General features: G+C 41.9%; 1 protein-coding gene across 1 annotated transcript in view; it reads right to left on the bottom strand.

Moving 5' to 3' along the window:
- The window catches only part of slc9a5 (solute carrier family 9 member A5), a 44,123-nt gene that overhangs the window by 14,213 nt on the left and 14,910 nt on the right, over positions 1–15,000 (bottom strand). Inside the window, 6 exon segments of the mRNA XM_028572625.1 lie at positions 1,257–1,327; positions 3,762–3,851; positions 4,941–5,143; positions 8,035–8,255; positions 9,354–9,531; positions 10,906–10,984. Coding sequence (XP_028428426.1) covers positions 1,257–1,327; positions 3,762–3,851; positions 4,941–5,143; positions 8,035–8,255; positions 9,354–9,531; positions 10,906–10,984 — 842 coding nt within the window.

The raw sequence follows: 15,000 nt of genomic DNA on the forward strand, positions 1-15,000 counted from the left end.
ACAACAACACTGACACACACTTGAGTTATTACAACAACAACACTGACAGACACTTCAGTTATTACAACAACACTGACACACACTTGAGTTATTTCAACAACACTGACACACTGGCAGCTATTACAACAACAACACTGACACACACTTCAGTTATTACAACAACACTGACACACACTTCAGTTATTACAACAACAACACTGACACACACTTCAGTTATTACAACAACACTGACACACACTTCAGTTATTACAACAACAACACTGACAGACACTTCAGTTATTACAACAACACTGACACACACTTCAGTTATTACAACAACACTGACACACACTTCAGTTATTACAACAACAACAACAAAACTGATTACAACAAACTTCAGTTATTACAACAACACTGACACACACTTCAGTTATTACAACAACACTGACACACACTTCAGTTATTACAACAACAACACTGACACACACTTCAGTTATTACAACAACAACAACACTGACAGACACTTCAGTTATTACAACAACACTGACACACACTTCAGTTAATACAACAACAACACTGACAGACACTTCAGTTATTACAACAACACTGACACACACTTCAGTTATTACAACAACACTGACACACACTTCAGTTAATACAACAACAACACTGACACACACTTCAGTTATTACAACAACACTGACACACACTGGCAGTTATTACAACAACAACACTGACACACACTTCAGTTATTACAACAACACTGACACACACTTCAGTTATTACAACAACACTGACACACACTTCAGTTATTACAACAACACTGACACACACTTCAGTTAATACAACAACAACACTGACACACACTTCAGTTATTACAACAACACTGACACACACTTCAGTTATTACAACAACACTGACACACACTTCAGTTATTACAACAACACTGACACACACTTCAGTTATTACAACAACAACACTGACACACACTCCACCCTGCTGCAACAACTGTTCCTATTCATATTGTCTTCATATGTGTTATTACCAGGGCCATGGGAATCTTTGAAACTAATTGTTAAACTGTCAAATTATGCACATTTTCATTCTGTAAAAAAACTGCTGTCTGCAGATTTTGAGAATTTAATAACTCGGATTCTATGCTAATAACATTATGTATATTACAGATGTTGTTATTGTGAAGTGTATGCCACTGAGATGTTGTTATATTAATATAATTATGATATTATTGTGACATAATATCAGTATGATGGACTCACTTGTCTCTCCAGTGGTGGTATCCCTGCAGTCCTGCAATGTCTTCCACTGCTGTCAGAATGTGATCAAAGGCCTGAAAACACACACACACACACACACACACACACACACACACACACACACACACACACACACACACACACACACACACAAAATATGTGATGTTGTGTCTGAAAGCATGTGAAAGCTAAACATCCCCCTCTGTTGAATCTCAGACACCTGAATAAATAAAGAATATTTCTTTTCAACCCTGGACTCTATGTTCCCATATTTTTTGTGTCATATAAATAATCAGGACTTGTAGTGTGTATAAAGCCAGCATATCTCCACCAGACTCCATGTAAATAATCAGGACTTTAAGCGTGTATAGAGCCAGCATATCCCCACCAGACTCCATGTAAATGCTCCAGTATTATGGAACCAGCTCCCTGTCGGGGTTCGAGAGGCAGACACCGTCACCACATTTAAGAGTAAACTGAAAACCCTCCTCTTTGATAAAGCTTATAGTTAGGGACGAGGAGTTGAAGCGTCCACCTAACCCGGCCCACTGCTTCTCCTCGTAGTCATCAGTTTTATATACTGTATAATTAATAATCGAGCAAGAGTAGAGGGAGGCAGGCCAGTACAGCCCGATCCGGTTGGGGGGAGTTCTAGCCCGACCAGGCACCTCTCTTTAACCTGCCTCTCTTAAGTTATGCTATTACAACTCTAGACTGCCGGGGAGGCTGTTCCTCCCTAAGACACACTGAGCTGCTCTCTCATCTCTACTTGTTACTTTTTGTATGCATCCTGTCCCAGAAATGCTTGTTACTAATCTAGCTCTGGGGAGTTTACTCCCCGGAGTCCTTATATTTCTTCTTCGCAGAGCTATGCTCTGCGATTCTCTGCATTTCCGGCTGCATCCTGCTGCGTCCTGCTGCTGCGTCCGCAGCCTCCACCCGTGCTCTGCAGCGCCACGTTACATCCCGCCACGCCCTGCTGTGATGTTCATTCGCACAGAGTAGTCAGGATCCGGTATAGGAGACTGCACTACTCAGTATGACACGATGTGCCCTGCTATGACATGAACTTCCACGATAACCTTCAAGTCACTGTGACTTCTAATGTGACTGTTATCACCACTGTTCATCACGCCCCAACCGCCCGTCAGACACCGCCTACCAAGAGTCTGGGTCTGCCGAGGTTTCTTCCTAAAAGGGAGTTTTTTCTTGCCACTGTCGCAATAGCCACTGCTAATGCTTGCTCTTGAGGGAATTACTGTAATTGTTGGGGTTTTGGAATTTATAGAGTGTGGTCTAGACCTACTCTATCTGTAAAGTGTCTCGAGATAACTTTTGTTATGATTTGATACTATAAATAAAATTGAATTGAATTGAATTGAATTAAATAATCAGGACTTTAAGCGTGTATAGAGCCAGCATATCTCCACCAGACTCCATGTAAATAATCAGGACTTTTAGTGTGTATAGAGCCAGCATATCTCCACCAGACTCCATGTAAATAATCAGGACTTTTAGCGTGTATAGAGCCAGCATATCTCCACCAGACTCCATGTAAATAATCAGGACTTTTAGCGTGTATAGAGCTAGCATATCTCCACCAGACTCTATGTAAATTATCAGGACTTTTAGCATGTGTAGAGCCAGCATATCTCCACCAGACTCCATATAAATAATCAGGACTTTTAGTGTGTATAGAGCCAGCATATCTCCACCAGACTCCATATAAATAATCAGGACTTTTAGCGTGTATAGAGCCAGCATATCTCCACCAGACTCCATGTAAATAATCAGGACTTTTAGCGTGTATAGAGCTAGTATATCTCCACATGTAAATGGGTGAATTAAGGGTTTATTTCAACGAAACCAGAGTGGTGATTGTTGGAACAGTGGAAAGATGAACCAAGACGGCTTTTGGTAGTTTTGTTTAGTTTCTGTCCACTTTGAATGAAGTGTGTTTTACGATGATAAAAGTCCTGATTATTTACATGGAGTCTGGTGGAGATATGCTGGCTCTATACACGCTAAAAGTCCTGATTATTTACATGGAGTCTGGTGGAGATATGCTGGCTCTATACACGCTAAAAGTCCTGATTATTTACATGGAGTCTGGTGGAGTTTGGTGATGGTGATTTCGGGGCTGTTTCATGTTAAACTAAAAGGATCTTACTCTTTAACTAAAAGGTCTATCTCTGAAGGGATCCATCCCATAATGTTGTCAGACACTCAGACACAGAAATCCCTTACAGTTCCTCTGAATGTATTTTAATGTTTGACCTGCTGACAAAGTAGATTACAGTGGAATCATAAATATATGCTGCACAAAGTCAGTATGCAGCTGGTGTTTATGAAATGTCAGCCGTTTTAAAGGTCAGCAGCTTTCTTTCTAAGTGAGGAGCTGCTGGTTTGAGTCTGGCTGCCCCCACCCTCTCCACCCCCCACTAGTTTTAAAGGACAGACTGATGAACATGCTGAGACATGAAAAAGAAGAAGAAGAAGTGAACTGACCCTCTCGTGTATCTCCTCGTTGATGGTCGGCTTCCTGCTGGTGGAGCGAGGGACTTTAAGCCAGTTGACCAGAGGTTTGATGGTCAGACCCTGATAGAGAGAGAGAGACAGAGAGAGGGAGAGAGAGAGAGAGGGAGACAGAGAGAGAGGGTGAGAGACAGAGAGAGAGAGGGAGAGAGACAGAGAGAGAGAGAGAGAGGGGAGAGAGAGAGGGAGACAGAGAGAGAGAGAGAGAGAGAGAGAGAGAGAGAGAGAGACAGAGAGAGAGGGAGACAGAGAGAGAGGGAGAGAGAGAGAGAGAGAGAGACAGAGAGAGAGAGAGAGAGAGAGAGAGAGAGACAGAGAGAGAGAGAGAGAGAGAGAGAGAGACAGAGAGAGAGAGAGAGAGAGGGAGACAGAGAGATTTTTACAATTTCACAATGAAATAAAGTGCTAATGCATTAAAATAACTGCATTTGTTTAAATACCATCTAGTAAAAAACAGCTCATCATCAACAACACAACAAATATAATATAATTAAAACACCAACGCTGTTTAAAAGCATCAATATAAGCTGATGTTGCCCCGGTCTATTGCCCTTCCCTGTTCTCCACCCTGTTCTTTCTGCTGACGTTAGCTTCACCTGAAAGGTAGTTCAGGAGCTGCCATTTTTCCCTTTCGTGGGCAGTTGTCACTTCCCGATGTGAGTCGTGCGTGCTCAGATTTAAACGGTTTACGGCATAACGTGTGTCACTGAAATTTGTGAAATCCACAAAATAATAAACTTTCCTCTTTACAAACAATAACAAGATGGAAATAATCTATATCCATGCTTGCTAGATTGCTAACGTTAGCTCAAAATGCCATTCCAGTGACAGCCTTTGTTGTATCTGATTGCTTTCACAAACGTTGTAGCTATATCTATGATTGTTTGATTGCTAACGTTAGCTCACGGACTGTGCGTTAGCTCAAACAAGCCGTTAGCATCTTGGAGGCTACTTTTTCGCAAAGTGACGCATGCGTGACTCACATCAGGCGGTGACAGCAGCTCCCATGACAAAAACCCTCTCAGTAACAACTACATCAAAAAGACTCAAAACCAAGTAGTTAGTTGCGTGAGTGAAATAATAACTTTTTTTCATGCTTTTAGAAACCGTTTTCGGCGAGTCTTTCTGCACAGGAAGTGATGTCGTTCCTACCTGGAACATGACGGTGAAGAAGACGACCACGATCGTCGTGGCGACGAAGTAATCCTTGGCTTTGACCTGCTGGCCGTCCAGCAGCACCACCAGAGCGAACGCCACTGCCCCCCGCAAGCCACCGTACGACATCACCACCTGGTCGATCTTATCCAATGGGACGAGGCGGAATCGGTTCAGAACCCAGGTCTGGCCAATCACACCTGGGGGCGGGACAGAGGTCATTAATATGTCATCCAGGTCTGGCCAATAACACCTGGGGGCGGGACAGATGTCATTAATATGTCATCCAGGTCGGGCCAATCACACCTGGGGGCGGGACAGAGGTCATTAATATGTCATCCAGGTCGGGCCAATCACACCTGGGGGCGGGACAGAGGTCATTAGTATGTCTTCCAGGTCTGGCCAATCACACCTGGGGGCGGGACAGAGGTCATTAATATGTCCTCCAGGTCTGGCCAATCACACCTGGGGGCGGGACAGAGGTCATTAATATGTCCTCTAGGTCTGACCAATTTTGTCACGTTTTTAGGACAATTTTGTTGCATTATTGGACAATTTTGTCACCGTTTTTTAGGAAACTTTTTGTCACGTTTTTTGGACATTTTGGTTGCCTTTGTTAGGACAATTTTGGTGCATTTTTTGGACATTTTTGTCACCTTTTTAGGAAAATTTGGTCCTAAAGGGGACCACTAAGGTCTATATAAAAGAGACTTCAGATACAGTATTAGGGGACCACTAAGGTCTATATAAAAGAGACTTCAGATACAGTATTAGGGGACCACTAAGGTCTATATAAAAGAGACTTCAGATACAGTATTAGGGGACCACTAAGGTCTATATAAAAGAGACTTCAGATACAGTATTAGGGGACCACTAAGCTGTATACAAAAGAGACTTCAGATACAGTATTAGAGGACCATTAAGGTCTATATAAAAGAGACTTCAGATACAGTATTAGGGGACCACTAAGGTCTATATAAAAGAGACTTCAGATACAGTATTAGGGGACCACTAAGGTCTATATAAAAGAGACTTCAGATACAGTATTAGGGGACCATTAAGGTCTATATAAAAGAGACTTCAGATACAGTATTAGGGGACCATTAAGGTCTATATAAAAGAGACTTCAGATACAGTATTAGGGGACCATTAAGGTCTATATAAAAGAGACTTCAGATACAGTTTTAGGGGACCATTAAGGTCTATATAAAAGAGACTTCAGATAAAGTATTAGGGGACCACTAAGGTCTATATATAAGAGACTTCAGATACAGTATTAGGGGACCACTAAGGTCTATATAAAAGAGACTTCAGATACAGTATTAGGGGACCACTAAGGTCTATATAAAAGAGACTTCAGATACAGTATTAGAGGACCATTAAGGTCTATATAAAAGAGACTTCAGATACAGTATTAGAGGACCACTAAGGTCTATATAAAAGAGACTTCAGATACAGTATTAGGGGACCACTAAGGTCTATATAAAAGAGACTTCAGATACAGTATTAGGGGACCACTAAGGTCTATATAAAAGAGACTTCAGATACAGTATTAGAGGACCATTAAGGTCTATATAAAAGAGACTTCAGATACAGTATTAGGGGACCACTAAGGTCTATATAAAAGAGACTTCAGATACAGTATTAGGGGACCATTAAGGTCTATATAAAAGAGACTTTAGATACAGTATTAGGGGACCATTAAGGTCTATATAAAAGAGACTTCAGATACAGTTTTAGGGGACCATTAAGGTCTATATAAAAGAGACTTCAGATACAGTATTAGAGGACCATTAAGGTCTATATAAAAGAGACTTCAGATACAGTATTAGGGGACCACTAAGGTCTATATAAAAGAGACTTCAGATACAGTATTAGGGGACCATTAAGGTCTATATAAAAGAGACTTCAGATACAGTATTAGGGGACCATTAAGGTATATATAAAAGAGACTTCAGATACAGTTTTAGGGGACCACTAAGGTCTATATAAAAGAGACTTCAGATACAGTATTAGGGGACCACTAAGGTCTATATAAAAGAGACTTCAGATACAGTATTAGGGGACCACTAAGGTCTATATAAAAGAGACTTCAGATACAGTATTAGGGGACCACTAAGGTCTATATAAAAGAGACTTCACATACAGTATTAGGGGACCACTAAGGTCTATATAAAAGAGACTTCAGATACAGTATTAGGGGACCACTAAGGTCTATATAAAAGAGACTTCAGATACAGTATTAGGGGGACCACTAAGGTCTATATAAAAGAGACTTCAGATACAGTATTAGGGGACCACTAAGGTCTATATAAAAGAGACTTCAGATACAGTATTAGGGGGACCACTAAGGTCTATATAAAAGAGACTTCAGATACAGTATTAGGGGACCACTAAGGTATATATAAAAGAGACTTCAGATACAGTATTAGGGGACCACTAAGGTCTATATAAAAGAGACTTCAGATACAGTATTAGGGGACCACTAAGGTCTATATAAAAGAGACTTCAGATACAGTATTAGGGGACCACTAAGGTCTATATAAAAGAGACTTCAGATACAGTATTAGGGAACCACTAAGGCCTATATAAAAGAGACTTCAGATACAGTATTAGGGGACCTTTAAGGTCTATATAAAAGAGACTTCAGATACAGTATTAGGGGACCACTAAGGTGTATATAAAAGAGACTTCAGATACAGTATTAGGGGACCATTAAGGTCTATATAAAAGAGACTTCAGATACAGTATTAAGGGACCACTAAGGTGTATATAAAAGAGACTTCAGATACAGTTTTAGGGGACCATTAAGGTCTATATAAAAGAGACTTCAGATACAGTATTAGAGGACCACTAAGGTCTATATAAAAGAGACTTCAGATACAGTATTAGGGGACCACTAAGGTCTATATAAAAGAGACTTCAGATACAGTATTAGGGGACCACTAAGGTCTATATAAAAGAGACTTCAGATACAGTATTAGGGGACCACTAAGGTCTATATAAAAGAGACTTCAGATACAGTATTAGGGGACCACTAAGGTCTATATAAAAGAGACTTCAGATACAGTATTAGGGGACCACTACGGACCTGCGGCTCTGAAGACGAAGATGAAGATGAGGGTGCAGGATACCAGGCCAGTGTCCCAGGCCCACTTGGACTTGTCCACGGCCGAGATACCCAGAAAGATGAAGATGATGGTCTCAGCGATGCTGGCCAGAGTCTTCATCGTGTACTTCACTGTAGTCCGAGACTTCTGGGAAATGTTGGCCTCCACGTACTTATTGGCCCCGATACCACAGAAGGTCATACTGCAGGGGGGGGGGGGGAGGGAGGGAGGGAGAGAAGGAGGGAGGGATGGAGAGAGAGACAGAGAGAGAGAGAGAGGGAGAAAGGGAGAAGGAGGGAGGGATGGAGAGAGGGAGAGAGAGGGAGAGAGGATGGAGGGAGAGGGAGGGAGAGAGAGAGAGAGAGAGAGAGAGGAGGGGGAGAGGGAGGAAGGAGAGAGAGGCAGGAGGGGAGAGAGAGGGAGGGAGGAGAAAGGGAGGGAGGGAGAGAGAGGGAGGGGAGAGAGGGAGGGAGGGAGAGAAGGAGGGAGAGGGAGCGAGAAGGAGGGAGAGAGGGAGGGAGGGAGAGAAGGAGGGAGAGGGAGCGAAGGAGGGAGAGAAGGAGGGAAAGGGAGGGAGGGAGAGGGAGAGGGAGAGAGGGACGGGAGGGAGGGAGGGAGAGAGGGAGAAAAGGAGGGAGAGAAGGAGGGAGAGGGAGGGGAGAAGGAGGGAGGAGAGAGGGAGAGGAGAGAGGGGAGAGAAAGGGAGGGAGAGGGAGGGGGAGAAGAAGGAGGGAGAGAAGGAGGGAGAGGGAGGGGGGGAGAAGGAGGGAGGGAGAGGGGAGAGAAGGAGGGGAGAGAGAGAGACACACAGAGAGAGAGACAGAGAGGGGAGAGAGAAGGAGGGAGGGAGAGGGAGAGAGAAGGAGGGAGAGAGAGAGGGAGGGAGAGAAGGAGGGTTTGGGGGGTTACAGCTAAGATGGAGGGAAAATGTAGGAAAAACAAGTAAAAACATCAACTTATTTCTACGTCAATTTTTCAATTTTTTAAAATGTTGTCCCTTTTTTTTAATGTTACTTCCTCCCGGCGTTTTGGTCCCTTTCTCCACCGTAGACATGTAGCATGTTGTTGTTGTTGTTGTTGTTGTATTGTTGTGTTGTTGTTGTTCTTATTATTAGTGGAATATTGGGATCATCACGTAACAAACCTGTACGCTACTGTCACGTTTCAACGCTATATTGTTGTTATATTATTTAAGTTTGTTTCCTTTTGCAACATTTTTATTATATCTGTTGTATATTTTGTTGTTTTTGTTGTTGTTGTGGTTGTTGCCGGGGAGCATGTGGTTGCCGGGGAGACTTACGACAGGATGGCAGACAGCGAGAAGAGCTCGGCGGTCAGGTACGCCAGGTAGACCATCAGGATGACCAGCAGCGGCTCGATGATTCGGACCTTCTTGGTGAAGCGCGTGATGAAGCCGAGCACGACGGCGAACACCAGACCCACCAGAGTCCCTCCGATGCTCACTATCAGGAAGGAGGCTGCAGGGGACCAGAACCAGAACCAGGTTACACAGGACCGGCACGCAGGACCAGGAACAGAACCGGGTTACACATACACAGGACCGGCGCGTAGGACCAGGAACAGAACTGGGTTACACATACACAGGACCGGCCCATAGGACCAGGAACAGAACTGGGTTACACACACACAGAACTGGCCCGAAGGACCAGGAACAGAACCGGGTTACACATACACAGGACCGGCCCGTAGGACCAGGAACAGAACTGGGTTACACAGAACCGGCCCGAAGGACCAGGAACAGAACTGGGTTAAACACACACAGAACTGGCCCGAAGGACCAGGAACATAACCGGGTTACACATACACAGGACCGGCCCGTAGGACCAGGAACAGAACTGGGTTACACATACACAGGACCGGCCCGTAGGACCAGGAACAGAACTGGGTTACACAGAACCGGCCCGAAGGACCAGGAACATAACCGGGTTACACATACACAGGACCGGCCCATAGGACCAGGGCCAGAACCGGGTTACACAGGACCGGCCAGAAGGACCAGCGGTATTATAGAGTATATAGCAGCAGGAATAAGAGACGTATGCAAAAAAATGCAACAAAAACCTGGAAAAAAATATTGAAAAAAAAAAAAAAACACAAAAAGTCGGACATGCTGAAGGAAAAAAACGTCCCAAAAAGTTTAAGATAAAATAATGGATCAAAAAGCGACAAAGACTGAAAAAAACACTTAAAAAGTCGGGGAAAAACTCGACAAAGAGCGTGTGACGAGCGAGGCCGGTTCTGAACAGAACTGGGTTACACATACACAGGACCGGCCCGTAGGACCAGGAACAGAACTGGGTACACATACACTGGACCGGCCCGCAGCATTATATACCAGCAGGAACAGAAAGTGAAGGAAAAATAACGGACCAAAAAGCGACAAAGACTTTGAAAAACAATGGGAAAAAAATCATTTAAAAAGTCGGGAAATAAAACAAAAACGTTGGAAAAAGCAGAAAGAAACACACAAAAAACAGCCCGAAGGACCAGGAATAGAAACGCCCCCAACTTCTCCTTCCAGGCCACCTTTAAACACAATCGATCGAAAAAACCACCAAAAAGTGCAAAAAATAACACAAAAATACTTGAAAAAGTGACAAAAAAGTGCAAAAGAACACAAAAAAACTTGAAAAAGTGACAAAAAAGTGCAAAAAAATACAAAAAAAACTTGAAAAAGTGACAAAAAAGTGCAATTTTTTTTTTAAAAGTGACAAAAAAGTGCAAAAAAGAACACAAAAATCTCTACATAAAGCGTGTGCGAGCGAGGCCAGTTCAGACCAGAAGAGCCAGATTTCGTCTTTTCGTGTCTTCGTGTGTTTCTAAGGACTCACCGACTCCTTTGAAGTAATCTGCCGTCAGAACATTCTCCGCTCCGACCTCCACGAAGGAAATGTAGACTTTATATAAAACCTGGAACAGATAAAAGAGACACGTTTACAAACTAAAAGGAGAATCTGTTATGGAGCAACTAGAGGTTAAGTGTCTTGTTCAGGGTCATGTTGGTAGATGTATCGCAGTGAGAATCGAACCCTGACCTCCCACACGTAAGGCATGTGTCATATACATTACGCCATCACCATGCCATATATGTTAAAAAAAAAAATTCCCTAACATTAGTTATTTGTAGTTATTTGAGTCGTCACTAAAATAATATGATAATGCAGTTTAAAGATAATATTGTTTGTTTTATTGTCTCAACAGAACATCAAAATATATTAAAGTTCTGGTAAATAAAATTTATTAAAATACAAACTTAACATTTGAAACTTAAAGTCCTTTGAACAAAAAGACAATAACCAAAAAAAATCAAAGAGTTGCCAACAGGGAGGTTTAGAGCACCCTCCGGTGGACAGACTACGCTACACCAACACTCAGAACACGGTTGAAGGGTGTTTCGTCCATTTTTTTAATATTCAATTATCAGAATCATTTGTCATTATAAATTATTCTGATGAATGAATATTTAAAAAATATATATATATATATATATATATATAAGTTTGGACACACCTTCTCATTCAATGTGTTTCCTTTTTATTTTCATGACTATTTACATTGTAGATTCTCACTGAAGGCATCAAAACTATGAATGAACACATATGGAATTATGTACTTAACAAAAAAGTGTGAAAAATAACTGAAAACATGTCTTATATTTTAGATTCTTCAAAGTAGCCACCCTTTGCTTTTTTATTAATAAGGGAAATAATTCCACTAATGAACCCTGACAAAGCACACCTGTGAAGGTAAAACCATTTCAGGTGACTACCTCATGAAGCTCATTGAGAGAACACCAAGGGTTTGCAGAGTTATCAAAAAAAGCAAATGGTGGCTACTTTGAAGAATCTAAAATAGAAGACATGTTTTCAGTTATTTCACACTTTTTATTAAGTACATAATTCCATATGTGTTCATTCATAGTTTTGATGCCTTCAGTAAGAATCTACAATGTAAATAGTCACGAAAATAAAGAAACAAATTGAATGAGGTGTGTCCATACTTTTGGCCTGTACTGTATATATATATATATATATATATATATATATATATATATATATATATATATATATTATAAATGCCGATACCGATAGTTCGAGCCCCACTTTTTAAGCACTGACCGAATTGCCTCCTTAGTATCGAGTATCGTGATCAATTCCTAAGGAGTAAATCTCAATCAGCACGCAGCATGCTTCTACCAAGATGTAATAATGTCTGTGATTGGCTAATTGTCTAATGTTGGTCTGCAGTCAGGAGTGCAAGATAAAAAAACACAGAAAGACATTACAAGAAGTTACAAGTAGCCTGTTCTCATGAACCAGTCAACAGTTAAGCACTAATTCATAAAAGCGTCTTATACGCTAGACGCAGCCCAGCTGGCGGCGCGCAAATATGACATCATGAAATCTCCGTGACTATTTATAGCTGCGCTGGTGCTCGAGACACTAGCTGCAGTCTTCTCCTGAACAGAGGGGGCGCTAATGAGCAAATGCTACCGACGCTGCTCTTTCTACGGACTAGAAGAAGAAGAAGAGAAAGGAAAACAACGGCAGAACTGGCAGCAGCATTGCTGTAAATGCTGTGATCTGATTGGATGAGCTACTTGGTGGGATCGAGCCTTTCATTCACCATAAAAGAACTCATCTTAACCCGGTGAGGTTACCAGAGGGACCTGAGGTCACTCTGAGAGTCCTGGCATCACGTTGTCGGCCAACTTGTTCAGGCCTCCTGTTTCCTCTTTGTCGTGCCATAAATCGGGCGCGCCCGGCTGGATATTACATCATTTTGATGTCACAATGGCACACGCCACCTTGGATGCATCTAGTGTATATCAGTCCTTCCAGAAAAATGCTGAGTTTTTTTGTGATTGTTGCGGGGCAAAAATGTTAGTTTTCTTAAAAAATGCGATTGGATATACTATATGATATTTATTCAATGAAATTGCAGGAACTTGCAAAGACTGCTGTTTGATGAAAAAGAGAAAAAACAGTGATTCCCCCAACTGTCTGTTGCAGCTTTTTGATGATGTTCACGTCACTTCATAACATTCCCATGGCAACAGGGCTAAAAGGCTGCTCTTGTGTGAAGTAAACGCAACATTTTTCAACTTTCTGCTGAGATATATTATGGGAATTTTTTTCCAACGAAAATGCGGGGATTATGAAATCATGCAAGCCCCGCATATTTTGCGCGGAAATCAGCAATTTATGCGGCAAAAGTGCGGCAAATTTGAAAGAATGCGGTTATGCCTTCCTGCAAGACAACGTTGGGGGCTCAAAACACCAAAACACATTTAAACCCGTGTGTTATCTTCCATTCGACCATGCACTTGTCGACCTCCTCGAAGTTTTTGTCTCTAATTTTAAACATTTTTAATGCTTTTTTTTTTACATTTAGCGCTTTTTTTTTTTCAATACAATGTACATATAAACACCAATAACACCAATTATTTGACTATATTATATATTTTATTATAATACCAAATTAATTATCACCAACCATTAACTAAATGAAATGAGTTGTTGATATTATGACTGGTATGTCCTTCATGTGGCTGCTGGCTTTCGTCTATGTACCAACAGGAAGTGTTTTTGAGTGATATTGTGATATATATGTATATATATATATATACAGTATATATATGTATATTCTTCATGTGGCTGCTGGCTTTCGTCTATGTACCAACAGGAAGTGTTTTGTAGGAGCCGTGCTGCAGTGAAGACGCTGACGATGGAGAGAATATAGAAACACTGAACCTCAGTGTCTGTTCTCTTTCTCTGAGTTTTCCCACACTTGTTTCTCTCCCACATGTTGGTGGATTAGCTCGTACGCTGAGTGCCTCTGAGGATTAGAAAACTGCTGAGTTAATCTGCTCACAATGCTTTTATCCCAGCTTCTTTAAACTCAACACGTTATGGGGGGAGTACATGTTTCTGTGTGTTTCCATGCATGCATGGTATGCTCTGTAGACGGCCCAGTAAGTAGTCCACATATGCTGATGATTCTGCTTTACTTGTCCCAGGGTGCAATGTCAAAGACATTGGAAATACTCTTGGCATAGAGCTTGAGTCTGTCAACCATTGGCTGGTAGACAATAAGCTCTCTATGCATCTGGGCAAGACTCAATCAATCCTGTTTGGTACAAAAAGGAAGTCGGTAAAATCAAATACTTTAAAGGTGATTTGTAATGGGTCTGAAATTGTATCCAAATCAAGTGTCACATATTTGGTTTTAACATTGGATCAATCACTTAAGGTGCTAACACACTAACCCGATAATCGGCCGTTGGACAGTCTGGCGAGGTTGGTGACTCGAGTCAGCGTTCATTTTGGCCAACCTGACATGTTCAGTCGGAGGTGGGGCAGTCGGGACTCACCCGGAAATGGCGAGCGGAATGAGCGTGACTAGAGTCGCTCAAAATCTGATGAAAATCTGTTAAACTGACCTTTGTTGATCTGAAATGAAGACAGATTCAGCAACTGCACGGCCTATTTCTCGCTTAAAATGTTTTCAGAAACACATTTCAGTGAACTATTTTAGTACAATGGACCATTTTCACAGCAGACATGTTGACTTGTCATAGTAGGAAAAGCACAGCTGAAACTGATCACCTTAACGATGGCTCAGTTCCATCAAGTGTCCCAGTAAGATATTTCAGTGAGTCAGCATGCACAATACCAGGACCTCTCCTAAGTGGAATACAGCCATCAGTAATGGTTTAATACCAGGGTCTCTCCTAAGTGGAATGCAGCCATCAGTAATGGTTTAATACCAGGGTCTCTCCTAAGTGGAATGCAGCCATCAGTAATGGTTTAATACCAGGGTCTCTCCTAAGTGGAATGCAGCCATCAGTAATGGTTTAATACCAGGACCTCTCCTAAGTGGAATGTAGCCATCAGTAATGGTTTAATACCAGGACCTCTCCTAAG

The sequence above is a fragment of the Perca flavescens genome, unplaced genomic scaffold, assembly GCF_004354835.1.
Source record: "Perca flavescens isolate YP-PL-M2 unplaced genomic scaffold, PFLA_1.0 EPR50_1.1_unplaced_scaf_23, whole genome shotgun sequence".
Classification (NCBI taxonomy): Eukaryota; Metazoa; Chordata; class Actinopteri; order Perciformes; family Percidae; genus Perca; species Perca flavescens.